Source organism: Leuresthes tenuis, unplaced genomic scaffold (assembly GCF_036924035.1).
Source record: "Leuresthes tenuis unplaced genomic scaffold, fLeuTen1.0.hap1 SCAF_12, whole genome shotgun sequence".
In the NCBI taxonomy this organism is placed as follows: domain Eukaryota; kingdom Metazoa; phylum Chordata; class Actinopteri; order Atheriniformes; family Atherinopsidae; genus Leuresthes; species Leuresthes tenuis.
In genome coordinates, this window is record NW_027325366.1 from 26,206,890 (window position 1) to 26,224,458 (window position 17,569).

Sequence of the window (17,569 nt, forward strand, 5' to 3'; positions counted from 1 at the left end):
CGTATACATAAATGCTACGTCATTATTGTCATGGTAGGGGAAGGCCTATTTGATCTAATTAATCTTAGGACAATAAGTCTTAGACTTGCTGGCGAGTATCCCACCAAGGGTACAAAAACACTGTAATGGGGGCCTCCAGCAAAGCACCTGAATCTACTCCGAAGAGCACAGTTACATTTAAAGCCTCATATAAACCCACAATAAAGACAAACATTAACATGTTGAGAGACATGATTAAAACACATTATGCAGCTGCTCTATTATAACAATTTACATCACTTCTTAAGAGACACTCTTGTGGCAATAATTTCGACGAAAGTACTGAAGTGATCATGAGTGCTCGAGGGCTTAATAAGCAAATGTTAATCTGCTGTCTAAATAAATTGGAACAGCTTCTCCAGTGATTGCGAGAACACAATTTTAGCATGTACGTCTTGGGGGGGAGGTGGGGGGCACGTTCACGTTTTTTTTTTAAAGGCAACTTTATTTGATTGCAGTATAAATCTGAACCCTGCTGATTTATTTTGATGGTGTTAAATTTTTGAGACCAACAATGAAGCTGCTAAAAGCTTTCAATCAGAGCTCCATAGAAATGATCGTGTGTTAAAATTAACTGCAGTCGTCAACCAGTGATTTTTTATTTTCCAATTACTCCTCTCGTGTTTAAGTAACAAGTCAAGACTGCCGAGAATAACCTTGAAAAGCAGAGCATAGTTGTATAGAAACTTTTTTTTAATAAACATTAGATCCAGCTACATATATTACACTCGTGTCCGCTGTCATTTTACAGTTGAGTTAAGTTGATAAGAGAGAGGAAAAAAACCTCAGGCATAACAGCACTTCAAGGTGAACCAACATGGATGATTAGCTATGCTCTAATGTTGTTGACACCCAATGTTGAATCTAGGCCTGAGGACAAATATATAAAAATTTGTCATTCAAAACAATTTAATGAAGGTTCCATATATTCATTTTTGACATCTTATATACAGTAACTCTGAGGCAGTGCCAGGGATTGGACAGCAGCATCCTTCATCAGTGACAGTTGGAAGACAAACTAGAGAATAATTTGGTTTTTAAAGCTGCGGTTCAGGTCTTTGTGTGGAAGTACAATTGAGTTTAGTATGATCACTTCAGATGGGATGGTCACATTACAACCTGAGGAGAGAAAACAAAGCAGCATTATATGTTGCTGTAATGTATAACTGTACCAATGACAAAGACTTTATGTCTGTTTTAACACTCCCTCTCATTCATGACATACAGGATTATATATATTTATGGTTTGTTAAGAACGAAAAAAAAAGAGTTGTAAAAGCATCAGAACAACAAACATGTTACAAAGAGAAAACTCTGAGTCGTAGACACATTAGGTAACTATGCGAATACATGCGGTAGACCGATTCCAGCATTGGTCTAAAGGAAATCCTTGACTAAACCAAAACACAAGCTCATCAAGTGTACTGTGACACCTCACATACACACATAGATGAAGTGCCAGTTCAGATCCAATTTACTGAGTTAACGCCAGTGTACACGTGAAAAACTACAGCTGCAACTGAAACATACTTGTAGAAAGAGGTATGCAATGCATGCGCACAATGAATCAAGCCTGACATTTGTGCGCTGGGTGCATGGTCTCTGACAAAAAGTCTCACACTCTCTCTCACACACACACACACACACACACACACGAGACGATATTTACTTCACACAAACACGCAGCTTTTTTTCCCCAAACTGGGTAAATTCTGAGTGGGCATTTCCATTTTATGGAACATTAAATTCTATCATTTGAGAGCCCAAAGATTATGTCACATTCCTCCATGACCTCATAATGATGCAAAGAAATTCATAGAACCTGTGACCGTGGGTCCATGCACACGTTTTAAACAGGCACACCGTTTCACAAACAGAGCTTACCAAGAATAGTAATAGAAGGTGTGAGTTTTCCTTCTCTGAAAAGTGTCTCGCTGTCAATCTTTGCAAAGGGATCATTTGGATTTGGGTCACTCGGAGTACCTTCTACTCTGGCCCACTTGCCAATGGTACTGTCCCAGCCAACAATGCTGTTCAAAACGCAGGAATGATCCTGAAAGAAAAACAATATCACAAATATCTTGTGTTAAAGGGCTGCAAAGAATTTATTATCAGATAATTGTGCGATGATTTGTTTCAGATATCCAGTCTGCCCTATAAAATGCTGTTCTAACATCTGAATACGTACTGCACTTTACAACAGCAAGAGCTTTTTTTAAAGTAAGCTCATCTAGGAAAATGTCCTTGCAGTCTTTATGCAATAAAAACCAATAAATCATCAGAAGCATAAATTCATTTTAAATGACCCCCGTCCTCATTCTCACTGGAGAAAAAGGATTAAATCAGACCAGCTTCAAAATCATTTAAACTGACATCTGTGTGCGGTAGAAAGGCGTTTCTGGTAAGACAGATGTGTGATTTCAGTGCTGAACTACTGATAATGTTACAAATGAAATGCAAAGGTGCCACTGAAAGTGAACCGGCAGATCAAATCACCTTCTACTGAATCAGTGTGAGGCTCACTCACTGTGGGCGGAGCTCAGAATTTCCTCCAAGATTGCTCTGATGTAATTCATGATCTAAATCTTGAGGTCTACGATTCAAATTAGTTCGCTTGGTAATGTGGTAAGCAAATGTGTGGCAACACATCAAAATACCAGACAAGAACATGTAATGGAAAAGAACACATACAGATTTACACATACTGCACTGTCCTGTAAGTGATGGGAGAACTTTTTTCCTGTATGAGGTAAATGTTAACCTCACCTGTAGAGTTGCACCGTGGAGAATGATGGATTCTCGAACTCTGACCCCAGCCCCAATAGTAACTCCCGTGCCAATGGAGACATTTGGTCCCAACTACAGAGAAAAAAATAAATAAACACATCAAAATGACAATTAACACACTTCGAATAAACTTGAACCTTCCATTCAGGTGTTAGAACAACTGGTCGACAGCTACCAGTTACACTGTGTAAAGATATCAACAAATGGCGCAACTGCTTTTATTAGTATGACCAAAACATGGAAGAGCTCTTACCATAGCAGTGGAATCAATGTTGGCCGTGGGATGTATATAGACATTACCTAAACAAGAGGAAAGTGGGCATGAACACGCTTGTTTGTGTCACTATGAGAAAGGAGCACAGCTGCAGAGGTTTAATAAACTACCGCTTATTTTGGGTCCTCCCTCCTTATTGGTGGCCAGTCTTTCAGGATGAGTTGTATGATACTGATTGAGGTACAATCGACTGGCATAAATTGCAGACCTGTAAAAAAAGAACAAATATTAACAAAAACACACAATAAAGGACATTCATTATAATCAAAGCAATGATTGACAGTTTGTCTAAATTGGGATGCAACAAGTGAGGCTACGCTCACACGGTGCATCAGACTTTAATGGATTAAGCATTTAGGCAAATACGAATTTAATCAAATGTCTCCCCTCTTCTTCTAGTTGACAGACAAATGCAGAAAGTATTTCACTCACCCTGCAGATTTAATCTGGCTCCAGAAGCTGAGGGTTTTGTACACATAGAGTTTGCCCTGACCTGCTAGGGCAGTGAAAATATCCTGCTCCAACCTGATGGCCTCTGCTCGGTGCCAGCCATTGGTTGGCTCCTCGCTGCAAGAAAAAAATTAAATAAAAAAATAAATAATCAGCCGGTGAACTATGCTGCAAACCTGATCTAGCAAATTCAAATATTGTACAAAATGTGACAGGTTTGAGTGCCTTAATTGTCCACACTGTAGCAGCTGAGGTGATCAAAGTTGGTGTTTGCATTTCTTCTTTTTAAATTTTCTTTTCAAACATTTAAAAAAAACAAAAAAAAAAAACAGATTTGGTCTCCATTTAACATTGTGGTCCATGAGCCATGTGGCTGACATACCACATGATTAAATATGAGCATGTCGGTGATGTCCCTCTGCCATCATGTAACCTCACAACGCCTGCAAGCCTGAGCTGTAATCTCAACCAAACATACATATTTGTATGCAACATCGCTGTTCTTCATGACCTTGTTAACTTTGTGAATACCTTAGTGTTGCTTTTTTTTTTTATTACTCATTAAAAAAAAAAAAACTTTTCCCTGAGCAGCTTCAGTTGCAAGTCAGTTGTGCAAAACAAACAAAGAAAAAACCCGGTAAGAATAATAATAATAATAATGATGCCTTACTATCCAGAATTTGGATTGAGAAAGGAGAGCTAAAAAGCAGATACAGACTTTGATGGTGTCAGTGCAGGGTTGAGACCAAAGATGATTACTTAGTATTAATCCAAAACTTAAGTAGAAGAGTATACATGTTCCATATTAATCAGGGTCTCTGGCATGGTGTATTGTAAGAGCCTAGAGATGAAACAGCATTTTAAATATTGATGAAAAGAATATCTTAAAAGCTTGCACCCATAACCGAAGTTTCACCAAAAAAGGAGGGGATGTGGTTAGAGGCAAAGTAGTCCCTGAGAGACTGCAGTAAAAGTCTTCTCATTTCTATCAAGTATCTCTGATGGGTTCCAGAGTTTCGCTGAATCAGCACCCAGCTGGAATTAAGTGCTATTGATGTTAGCAGGTGAATTATGCATAGCGTGGTTTGTCGTTTTGTAACATATTTAAGGTGTCCTTGGTGTGCTAATTGTGAGGTCAGCTACTCTAAGGTAAGAGTTAAAATACATAAGAAGTGTCGGAGATAGCTTTTGAAAAAATAAATCCATATATCGATCCACTGTGCTGTTTTTAGCTTCTGTGTGAGGCTGCTGGGACTGTGCACATGCATATTTTTTTCTAAGATTCAAAAGAACATCTGGATGTGCAAAGCAAGCAGTTGTGATTTTCAGGACTAACAATTCTCACTGGCTTCTAATGTACAAAGTGTGACAAACTAAATTCTATCCAGTTAAGTTGCTAAAGTTCTGATTATCTTTAACAATAAGAACAGACAAATGTAAAATTCAACAGAACAAGGCACAATATATACACATTTTCCAAGGAGAGAGCTGTATGAGAAGATCACCACACTTAAATATGAGCTGGCAGCCATCGAGCTTAACTGGGAGAGGACTGGAAACTGAACAGACACTAGCTTGAGTGCATCTCACAAACTGCACAATAGCTTAAGTGTAAAATGGGAAATGAATGAATTTTGGACCGTTTCTTAGTTCTAATCGTTTATCCAAAACATCATTGGTTAGATAAATGACGTTTCTGCTGTTTATTGTCCGAACAGATTAATCAAATGAGTCATTTTTGTGTGGAATTTGTCCCCTTAGGACAGAGCCAGGCTAGTTGTTCTGCCCATTTCCAGTCTTGATGTAAAGCAACACTATCAATTTCATGGCTGTAGCTTCATTTTTTAAATCAAACACATATAGGAGATCTGCTCCTCTAACTCAGACACAAAAAGTGAAAATGCATATTGCTCAAAAAGTCAAGCCAGCTAATTAGCCAGAAACTTAATTCTGAAAAAAAAAAAGAAAAAAGAAGAGGTGCATTTGGTGAGAATGAGCATACAAAGAGGACAAAGGACAGGACACATTCACACAGAAGCCTATGCCATCTCACCTTCATCATGGACAATATGGCTACAGCGCACATTATATGCCAAGTGCTCTACAACCACACCGTGCAGCCTAAATGTACCAACTTACCCATCATATGGATATCTGATGATTATATGAGGAAACAGAAAACATGGCATGGAGGAGAAGGGAAGGAAAAAAGACAAATGAAGGAACCAAAGAAATAAGCAAATGGTATTCACATGCATTCCCAGTCATGGACCCCAATGAGGGAGTGAGACAACTTACAGCAACATGTCCTGTTGATTTTTCTGAAAGACGGTTCCGATGTGCTGGAAGATCTCAGGGCTAAAGAGATAAATGCCGCAGTTGATGATGTCACTCACAAACGTGCTCGGCTTTTCCACATAATGCAAGACCTGCACAAAGAGAGGAGCTTTCTATTATGTTAAGGTTCAATAGTAATGAGCGACTATGCATGGAGACAAGAAAATTGTTAAATGCCTCGTTTGTGTCCTCGTTTTCCACAATACAGCCATAATTCATGGACTGCTTCCTGTTCGCCTGAGAAGGAAGGAAAGGTGGAATGATGTTTAAATATCAAAGATCTAATACAGCGGCTTTAATCACTCTAACGGACTAAACAAAACCTTTAACATTTACGACATTTCACAAGCTCTTGACAGTGGCTGCTCCTTAAATCTCACCGTTGTTCCAAGGATGACAAAGCTGTTGGGTTCTCCGTGTTCTTTCTGGAAGCTGAGCATCTCAGTGAGGGGAAATGCCGAACAAACGTCTGCATTCAGGACAAAGAAAGCCTCTGGACTCCCAGAGACAATCTGATCTCTGAAGTGATAGATGCCCCCTCCAGTACCCAGGGCTGCATACTCCTGTAAATATCTGCAGTGAAGAGTCAAGAAGAGTGGCATACCTGAGGTCATTCTGCAAAGTTTGTGCAGAGAAGCAGGGAAAGTGCTTCTCCAGGCACAGGTGACACTTAACTTCAAAGGAGTAAAAACAGCCATTGTTACTCATTTGTAGTACCTGATGGAAATTTTGAACTCCTGCTGTGCATTTAACAGGAACCTGTTCAGTTCTTCGTTTGGCTGATAAAAGCCGATGAGCAAAATCTCCTTCAGATTCGGTACCTGTAAAAAGTTGTCACTTATTAGACTGATCTCATCAGAGGCTGCTGTCTGCAACGGGGAAAAAGATTACCAACTTAGACGATAAGCTGTTTACCATTTCAGCCCACAACTGACTTAATTAAATCACACTTGAAACCAAGCCAAAAAGCATTTGCAGAAAAACATGAGACCACAAAACATAATAATAGTTTGCAATAATTAAGATAGATAAATCTAGAGCTTTTCATTAACATTGAGAATACTTAGTATATAACCATAGAGTGTTTTACTCGTGTTTTGCCATGATTACACAAACTATGCAGCACTGCAAAATTAAGTCTACCACTCTGCAGAGGTATGTTGTTGCTGACCATTTGACGGTTTGTTTTTCTGGTCCAAAAACTGTGAAGGTGGATTGTTTTCTGAGGAGCAGCCCTATACATTCTGATGATGAGGAGGATTGCTTTCTTTAAAATCACAAAACAAGGCTGTACTTGTGTAAACTGTCATTTTACTTTTGCATATTAGTACAACTCACCTTGGCACACGCTTCAATGTGGTGTTGAAGCATGGGAACACCAGCTACTGGAAACAAGGGTTTGGGCACTTCAAATGACAATGGCCTGAACCTCGTGCCTGAAAAGCAATGCAGCAGATTATTCACAAATCAGATTACAATGTGAATCACCCCTTCTCAGGTATCTACTAGTTCCAGCAGAACCCTTTTCTAGATTATATGAGATGTCTTTACAGTATACAATACCTCTGTCTTTAAAAAAAAAAGAAAAAGAAAAGGCATCTAAATGTTTTGTTTTTTTTCAAAGCACTATATGGAGAACTTCCAGCATTTCCCCTCAAAGCATAATGAATAAAGGTGCCATTTAGTTGTTCGGGAGAACATTACATTATTCAAATTATAAGATACTAAATCAAGTGCAACGTATTCCTAAAACTGTTCAGTACATATGCAGAGCTGTTATCAATCCGTTTTCAACATTGGATAAAGCTGTGTTGTTAATTCTTTGTAAGGTGTCCTCGCATTACCGTTGCGCCACGTCAGTCATATAAACAAGTTCAGTCAGTTTGTTAGCATTAGCAGCCTAGCTTCGCTTTAACAACAAACCCATAACTGACTACAGAAACAAAATGACGGTGACATTATTTCTCACCTTTCTGGGGGCCTCCAATTAAAATGACCGCCTTCAACATCTTGTTTGAGAACCTGTTTTTATTACAGAGGAGGCACCAGATAACCACCTGCAGCAGCTGTGTTATATTTTCACATCCACTTCCTACTCGTGACGTCAACGAGATTATCGTAAAAACACGGAGGAAAGATCATTCGGGAGCGGAGTGGAATAAAGGTTCTATCGTTTTTTGTTTGTACGTTGTTGTTTTTTTAGCTTTTAGCAAGAGCACGGACGCTAAATTGCAATTAAATGCACTATGAAGGAAAAATATCGAGTTATAAATTGTTCTTTGAGTTCAAGCTATCAATAAAAAAAAAGTAATTTGGCAGTACTTTTGAGATTACTAGTATGAAAAGTATTGTCAGTATTAACTTTAATGGAAGCCAAACAGATGAAAACCCTAATATCTCATTTCATGGCATTTGGTGGCTTTTTTCATTTTAAAAACTTCCAGGCCTCTAGGCTGTCCAGGGAGGACAATTTTTTGTGTAATTAACACATCATGAGATGACAGCAAAAAGGGATTGCCACCTTGTGAGAATAGCTCAGATTATTCTTTTGCTTTGTTGTTGCCTTGGAGGTGGACATTTTCAAGAGATTAAAAAAAAGAAGGATTTAAAAGGATCTATCAGAAACAAATTAAAACGCACCACCAAGGAACATATTAAACAACATTGATCCATAAACCAAATTAGATAGCTGACATTTATGCTCACATTCTTGTACATAAAAAATATATTTTATAGTTATTTGAAAATTCTATCTTATCTTTATTAATTTTCAGAGGATGGATATGTTATTGTTATGTCCAGAAGAAATGGACTGGCAGTTAAGTATGTAAGCTCCTAACCAGCAAAAGTTATTATGCCTCTGACTGTGTTCAGTGACCTAAAGACCTCACACTAGTATATTAATGTTGTTAGCAAAAGAAAGAACATCGATATTAACTTCACCTTTACCTCTGTTTTGTTCTGAAAAAAGAAGAAGACATTAATCAGAACACAAAGGTTGTGATCCCAGAGCTTTATGTAATGTTTTATTACTGTGCTTTGTCAAGTGAAGCCTCGGTTCATCTCTTTTCCTTCAGAGTATTTTCTGCATCTGCATGAAGTAGTTTATGCTTCTATTTGAACTGAGGAAAGTTATAGTGGTGGGGAAAAATAACTCAGCTGTCAGTTGAGAACACTCATAAAGACAACAAATAACGCAAACACAGCCCTGCCTTCATATTTTCTCATTATAACGTAACCTGAAGTAAAATAGTCTCCTGTGTGGTGATATTCATAACTCAAACATATGCAAATAAGGTGCAGATCTGCATCAAACAGAATAACATTTTAGTCAACAATCACCAAGGGAGAGTGTTTTCCGTTACAGACTCCTGTGCAGGAGTGACAGAGGAGTCTGAGGAGCTTTCAAACCTTTGCCAAAGTATAAACATTTATTTCTTCTTCATTCTTTTCTTTCTGGCCCTTCATCGTCTAAACAGAGGGAGCAGTCTTTTATAGCATCTTTGAACCGCTGTGTTTTTCTCTATCGTATTAGTATATTGATAGGCATGGTTTAGAAACATGCGTATTTACAAAGACCTTTTTTCAAGCATGTAGTTTGAATTCAATCCTAGATTTGTTTGTCTTCTGAACACAGAAGTCAGTGAAAATGATTTATTTTTGCACTTACATTTGTTAAAGACTCAGGTAAATTGAGAAATTACAAGTACAAGTACTTACCTTTTAGTACTTGCTGATACTGAGTACCGATATGAGTACTAATGAAGGCCATTACAGTTCTTACAATTAAACACACTTTATTTTCTTTAGGCACATTCAACCCAAATACAACTGCCCTTTGTGCATTTTATTAATATAAAACTACTCTTACTGCAACATATTGTTTTAACATTTTAACTTTTTTTTAAACACATTGCAGGAAAATTAAGCTCCTGTCACACTATTATCGGTTCTGTAGTGTCGGAACACTTTAATGAATATTGAGTACGAGTCACGCACACATGGTATCGGTGCATCCCTTCTTGGAAGGTTTTGTTAGACCTTTGTAGAAGAAAAAAAATAAGTCCAAATGTTTCTTGAAATGGGGTCTGTAAATGAATCTATAATATAATTGACACACGTGTTTATCTCTGTGCTTAACTGACAGGTTAAAACATACAACAACAAGACAACCATCTTGAAAATTAGACGCGCTGCTTGAGAGTAGCTGATTAATAATCAACCTGTGTGCGTGACGATGAGAAGCCTAAAGATCATGTTTCCCTCATGATCACAATGAGTTCAAAATAAAGTTTCAAAGACTGGTCTTAAAGTTTCAGGGCGTCATGCAAACCATGGGGCTCATCCAAAAAAAAATAAGATGCCAGTCTTTATCACGGCTGAGAATGTCCTTTAATAAGTTGATAATATGCGGAATTTTGGTTTTACAGTTTTTACAGTGGTCATAAAAACATTCCATGAAAATTAATTCCAGTCCGTGCCGTACAGTGTCATGTATTTAAAAGAAAACCAAGTTTCATCACAATCTCACCATCTTTCAACCTCTGCTAGAATTGGAATTCTAAAGGCCACCATAATAGTCCCTTCAACAGCAGTTCAGTTATGTTTAATACATCGCAGCACATTACCAGTCAAAACCTGCACATTTTTTTCAGTTCACATTCTTGTAACAAATTGGAAAAAAAACAACTTAATTATACATGGAAGTGATATCAGATGGCACAAAATTTTAGTTGAGAGGCACAGCAAAGTTCTTTACTTGAAAATATGTTTAGATGTACTGACCCACTTGATAGTTTTCTTTTTGTAAACTATAACACAAATATACATCTATATATCTATAAAGTCTTTTTATTTTAAAACATTCTCATTAACTTCATGCAAAAAGTTTGTTTTTTTTCATAAACTGTGGTACATCCACAAAAAGTATCCAAGAGGATTTTGCGATTATTGTTACCATGACTCTTAAAAATAATAATAAAAAAATTCTAAATCAAACGTTCCAAACATTCGGTCTCTGCTGTCAAAGCATTTTTACAACTATTCAGCAGCCCTGCAAATGTGAAACCAGCCCAGAAATAAAGCCCGCGTACCATAGATTGTCCAAAAAAAGGCTTTTGAAAAGCATTTCCTACTTGACCTAAGAATTTAAACCGTAGAGCAAACTGTACAGTACCAACAGGTTGAACTACTGAAAGTAGAGCGTTGGCTCCTTTTCTCCCTGGGTTTCACAACCCAGAATGAAAAATGTGATTGTACCTATTTGTAAAATAACCCCAAATCATTATCATGAATACTGTAAATCACTAAGGTGCACTACTTTGTACATAAACACAATATCACAGACAACTACAGTACCTGGAGAGGCAAGTGGACTTTTAGTAATGGTATCGAGAAATAATGCAGACGTAATTATCCTCCTAGTGGTCACATTAAGTTGAAAAGAGCTAAAAAATGTCCTAATGCTGATCAGCTTAATATTCAGCTGAGGATTACTCATTCACATCATGGTCCACTGCAGGCGAACCCTCGCCCCGGATCCCTGCTGCTAGTGCAATTCTCTGTACTACTATCTCCTGTTGTACAGGTCTTTGCGTTTCCGTAGCTCTTCCAACACCCGTGCCCTGAACTGGGTCCAGTCCTCATCCTGGAATTGCTGGATCCCCAGAGCCTGATGGAGCTCCACAGACTGGCTCCGCAGGAAAGGGTTATACTGCTTCTCTTCCCCAACAGTGGAGGGACACTGAAAACAGAGTGCCAATGAAGTCAAAAACGGGGCCTTGCTCAAAACCGATGGGCTCAGTCTCTCTTAAGAATATTTTTTTTACATCGTTCATCCAATGGCAGAGAGGCATTATCTGTAGTTAGTTACTCATGCGTCTTATATCAATACAGCTTTGAGCTTCTGCACGTTTCACCCAATTCAGCAGCAAAACACCTCGTTGATGAGAAATCACCCATTACTTCCCCTTTTAAATGCAATTACTTCAATACCGTCTGCAGTGATTGACAAAAAGGATTTATGCAACTCTCCTTTTGAACCACAAAGCTTATTCAAATATGTAGGTAATGAGTATCTATCCACAGTGGAATGTTCAGCAGCAGAGACTGAATGAATGATGAGCCTTTAAACAGCAGACATGTCACGATAGGACGAGCGCAGGCGTAAACGGAAAATATGAATGAGCTCGGAGTGCCATTTAGCTGCTTCAGTTTCAGCTTCAGAGTGCTGGCACTGTGCATGCTGGCTTACCACCACACTGTCACAGCTTACTGGGACACTCTGATACAATGAAGCCATAGTTAATCTTATTAGTAACACCTGTGGTTTCCCTGCTACGGAAAGCCAAAATGTCTGTCTGAAGTGAGATCTGCTTTCCTCTTCCAACAACACTCCCAGAATATAAGCCAGTGATGTTTGGGAAGAAATGTATTGTTTTAAAGCTTCCCTTTTTGGGGATTAAAAACTGGAAATACTTGAAACACAAAACACACACGTCTCTGACAGCAGAAACCAGCTTTAATGGTAGAGATTTACTTATTTTATTTTTTTTAAAACCACAAAGCATTACCTGACCAAGCGGTTAATGGCAGATCAGCTCTAAACTCCTTTCTCACAATGGATCTCTTACTAAAACGCTGTTTGTATTCTTGTTTTTTCTTTTAATGAAAGCATGCACTCTATGCAGAGGAAACAATACTGTTAATCATTTCATACGTTTCGGGAATGGAAGGAGGGCACAAATTTTAAAAACAGCCTCTCGAGTCATTCCGTATTGATAAGAGATAAAAAACTATCTAAATTCTGGATAAGTCCTTCACTGACCTGAGAACCTCTGCACTGTTGCAAACTGTATCTCTGATGAAAGTTGACAGGAAGATGAAGAAGTAAGGGGTAAGAGGGGCTTAGGCTGTGATAAGCCCGTCTTCCCTGGCGCAGGGCAACACGTATCCTTTCTGAGATGGCGTGAGAGGCCCTAACAGCAGTGCTTTATCATTCTTACCGTACAAAGCTTCTGGCCTCGCTGCTGCAGCACCCACTGATATTTGTTTTCTCGGGTAGCGTTGCGTGGCTCAACCTCAGCAGCAAACAGCAAGTTGTCCTCTGCATACTCATGACCTGTCGGATAGAAAAAGAACATAAGAAAGCCCATGAGTACTACTAAAACTAAAAGCTTATACTCATTCAACTCCTTCTTGTGTTTTGACCATAAAGTGATGCATTACAAACTTAAGGTAAAAAAAAAAACAAGCAAAGGAATGAGTATTTAAATCAAACTGAATCACAGCTGAAAAGATTTTCCCACCAGGCCATAAGAGGGTATCGTCACTTAGGGAGCCAACGGTGTCCAGAGATGAAAGCATTGTTGTGGCGGTGCCCTCAAACATCCTCCCTAAAACAATAAGAACAGATTAACAAGTTATTCCAACTGCAAAACAGGTCATCTATGGGTTTTAGATGGTGCCTTATCTGCAAGTCCAGTCTTACATCTTCAAGGGCTTTTTAACTGCTCCTAAGAATTCAATTAAACAGTTTATTTTTTTATTTATTCTTTTTAAATCTGTCCAGTTGGTGGGAAAAAAAATAACACATTTCACACTGTATAGCTGTCTCAAGGGGTAGTATTCCAGTAAAAAGGGAGATAGAAAAAAGGACTTTCAGCTGCATTTGTAAATATGGTTTGATGATTCTATCATTTTGTACACAAAGAACACAAATCACACAAAACAAGGAATTTAAAGACTGTGTTGGAAAAACTTTCAAATGATTTTGTAGTAAATTCTCAAAACCTGTTACTCAAAATCTCTGACAAATAAAGCATTAGAAACCATAACTGCATATCAGTAAAAGTATGGAAGCAATCTGATTACAGTGTATGTTACAGAAATGCTCAACAGTTGAAAAAAAGTTGAAACACTGGAACATGTAAAGAAAAGCAGGAAGCAGTGACTTACAAAACATGCACATTTTGACTTCTCAATTAAGGTTTTGGCCAGTCGCCAATTTTTTCCTCATAAAATAACGCATGTAGATGGTAGACAATAGCTAGTCTCCACAGTATGCAAATAAAAGCCTGCGAAGCCTGACTGTAACCATTCTCATTTCTTAGTTTGACGTTGACAGAAAAACAAAGATTGTTCATACACAAACAAATTGGCACTGTTCACAATTCTACTGCCTAACCCACCACATCCTGAGAGGAACACCAGGTCACCGGAGAAGAGGCTGGAGGGGGCACCGACTGCCTGGCCATCCAGGAGGTAGATCATGTGGCCCACTGTATGTCCAGGAGTGAACAGGGCCTTAAAGTGCATTCGACCAACTGCTACTAAGTCCTTGTGTGAGAGAGGGCTGGGAAGGAAGAAATAAATAAATAAATAAACCAAACTGATCTTAGACCAGTTACAGAGTTTCACAGTACATTGGACATTTGTAGCCGGACCATAAAAAAGGATCTGAAGTTGGTTCAGTTGGTCAGGTCCAGGTGCAGCAATGAAATGTGTCCAAATACTTAGACCAGCTGCCTATTTGAATATTCTGAATAACCTTTCTTTGGTCTAATCAATAGATTTTTTTTCTTCCCTGACAGGATAGGTATATTCCAAGATGACAAGAGGATCCATGGAGCTCAAATTATGAAAGAGAAGTTCAGGAAGCATAGCATTTTCACACAAAGAGTCCAGACCATAACCCCACTGGGAATCTTTGACATTTGCTGGCAAAATACTGGAGCGTGTGATCTTATTTTGGCCCAGTAGTTTATAACCCAGTATAAATAAAAACTACACAAGGGTGAGACAATTACAGAGTAAAAGGAAGAAAGATTAAGAAGTAATAATCATATGTAAAGCCACTGGATTTACTGTGGCAAAACAAATAGTGATTAAATAAAAAAAACATATCTCTTAAAAATTCATTTATCTACTCTAAAACATAAGAGAGTTTTCTGGTAAATTAGTCAACACCAATAAAATGGCTTCCAGCGACCATAGGATGACCCTCGATCTTAGGTCACGATCCCCCGAGACAACACTGAAGTTTATCATACCACGGTAATTTACTGTGAAGTCAGCTGCTATGAGTGCTGACAGAAGGGAACAACACAGGACTCAGTACAGCAAGAGGGAAACTGTGCGTAAGGCTGCACTGCTGGGACTTACTGTGTGAGACCAGGAATGTTATCAGCTGCGTTTCCATACACTCGGCATGAGCTGTGAAGCCTTTTCAGCCACTTGTTTCCCCCACTATGGTCCCTGTGAACCGAACAAAAGGCAGAGGAAAGATGCAGTGATTAATTAAGAACATACACACATTTGAAGCTGACATAAACTTAATACTTCTAAAAAGAGGGCAAAAATGTCTTACATTTAAGATGTCAAACATTCTTACCCACACGGACTTGATCGCATGAAAGAGTTTTACAATCATTTGGCATCTGTAGCCCTACATAAAATCTTAAACACAAACCACACCATAAAAATAAAACAGCAAAGCTATAAGAAATCGATTAAACTCACCAATGCTTGTGTGTGCACAAGATAGCTTCTAACAGAACTCCCTCTTCTTCAAGGGCTGACTGAAAAGTTTCAGTGAGAGCCGTTTAATTTTCAATCACCATTCAAAATCAACAGCTCAGCATACCGGGCTGCAAAACACGGATTGTCGACGCAGCAAAATACTGACGTACTCATTTTTTAGTACCGAGACAATGATTGGCAGTCCATAGACCATAGGAGCTGCGGATAAGTTAGCATGGCACCCAACACTATCCACAACTTTCCTGTCGATATCCACAAAATGTGTATTTGAGTATGGATGAGAGTGGAAAACAACGTAGAGGCCAGCAGCAACAAATACTATTAGCAAATGTGATTAGCACACTTTTGTTTGCCAAGGATATTATAGACATTTACCTGTTCTTTTCATATATATATATATATATATATATATATATATATATATATATATATATATATATATATATATAAAGTCTAATTTGGACATGCACAAGACTTTAAACTACTTTAAACGACATTCTCACATCTAGAGTGCAGATGCGCCTGATTTTACACCAAAGTGACAGCAAAGGCCCTTACCTGAACTATTTGAGGGTCTGCAGGGTCAACTACAACTGCAACACTGGAGGCTGTGTCAATAATAAGGTAGCTGTAGTTGTCAGACAACACTGAAATGGGGATTATTTTTATACCTGTGAACAGACACAGAATATATATATATATATGTATACATTTTCAATAATGTCAATTATTTCAAGATGAGCCACTCAGGACATCAAGGCCTTGCGTGAAAAAATTAACTGATGAATACTGAATAATAAAACCCATGCTTGTGTGCTGCATACCATTGAACTCAACAGGACAAGATATGGAATGTCCGGCAGGGTAATGTTCCCTGGCTTTCCTCATTTGCCTCTTGTAGTACATGTACCCAAGTCTTGTTCGGGTGTAGAGTGTGTACCTGGGAGGAAAACCATCAGGCATGGAATTACTCTGTTTGATAAGATTATTGAGGCTACATGTATCATATTCTGAGGAACACTGAGGTCACTTAAAATGAAGCAGGTCATCTGTTTATTCAATCAAAACAAAACAAAAAAAAGTATTTAAGTCAATATAACTAGCCTTTAGCATACAAAACAAATAAAGCAATAGCCATGATCGGTTTAGGAAAGAATCACTCTCAAGAGTGATGTTTCTGTCTACTACTTTACACACTTTTAAATCACATCTGCTGAATTAGATTTGGTGGGACTGCCCCCAATACAAAAAAAAAGCTATATGTGGCTAAGCTTAGCTTGGGAATTGCTGGTAACACCAAAATTTGTTAGGTTTGTTATTCAAAGCAAGTCATGCTATACTCACGCGATTCGGAACAACGGCTTCTCTGTGCGAGCCATTATCTTACAAAAGAATTTCCTCGAAAATAGCTGTGCGGTTCGCCTGTAGCGTACAAGCAAACATATGAAACAGAAGAGGGATGCAGTGGCCAACAGTGTTACCATCCAGTCAGGAAGCGCCATAGCCACTGAGCAGAGCGTAATGACGTATTCAGCCATATGCCAAACCCGGAAGCGAGATGTTCGCACAAGATTGGATCAGAGGGTGACAGAGGTCTCTTTTGCCGGGTCGTCTTTCAGATTGGATCAACTGGAGGAACACAGCTTCTATTGGCTGTTAGGTTGTTTCCCCAGCAGCCGACTGCCGCACTCGAGTTAACAACCAACTATGAATTTCTATTTTCTGAATAAAAATAAAAAAATATATAAAACAGAAAAAATAAATATTTTCCATTACTTAAGTTATCGATTCTTAAATATCTAAACGTTATTCCTTGGGGTTACAGGTTTATATCTTTTACACAGACAAACATACTACATACATGTACTTTTTTTTAGACTGACTATTTCACCTTTAATAAGCATTTATATTCTCATTTTTGGATTCACATGAGGGTTGTGCATTCTTAAAATGATTCTGTCATGCCCATCTTTAGAATTGGTGTAATAACAGGCTTCTTAAAGTTGATTATATTGTTTTAACAGCATGTATTTGCAAATTATACTGGCCATTTAGATTTTTTATTTATGATAAGTGCTAGACCAACTGAATGTTGATATATGGTAACATATGAACCCAGCATTGTGTTTGTAGGAGACTGAA

At 38.3% G+C, this 17,569-nt stretch overlaps 2 protein-coding genes across 2 annotated transcripts; both read right to left on the bottom strand.

Annotated features, from left to right (window-relative positions):
• Positions 1-603: 603 nt before the first annotated feature.
• Positions 604-7,985, bottom strand: gmppaa (GDP-mannose pyrophosphorylase Aa). The gene is made up of 12 exons (XM_072397288.1): positions 7,857-7,985; positions 7,226-7,323; positions 6,605-6,708; positions 6,268-6,460; positions 6,065-6,124; positions 5,849-5,979; positions 3,533-3,667; positions 3,211-3,308; positions 3,080-3,126; positions 2,806-2,898; positions 1,924-2,092; positions 604-1,158 (listed from the first exon to the last, which is right to left on the bottom strand). The coding sequence occupies exons 1-12, from the start codon at positions 7,894-7,896 to the stop codon at positions 1,058-1,060; spliced, it is 1,269 nt and encodes a 422-aa protein (XP_072253389.1). The 5' UTR covers positions 7,897-7,985; the 3' UTR covers positions 604-1,057.
• Positions 7,986-10,303: 2,318 nt separating this feature from the next.
• pnkd (PNKD metallo-beta-lactamase domain containing) lies at positions 10,304-16,932 on the bottom strand. The gene is made up of 9 exons (XM_072397289.1): positions 16,772-16,932; positions 16,252-16,367; positions 15,986-16,098; positions 15,407-15,465; positions 15,050-15,142; positions 14,077-14,240; positions 13,195-13,281; positions 12,892-13,007; positions 10,304-11,630 (listed from the first exon to the last, which is right to left on the bottom strand). Exons 1-9 carry the CDS (start codon positions 16,927-16,929, stop codon positions 11,457-11,459), a joined length of 1,080 nt encoding a protein of 359 aa, XP_072253390.1. The 5' UTR covers positions 16,930-16,932; the 3' UTR covers positions 10,304-11,456.
• Between the last annotated feature and the right edge of the window lie 637 nt (positions 16,933-17,569).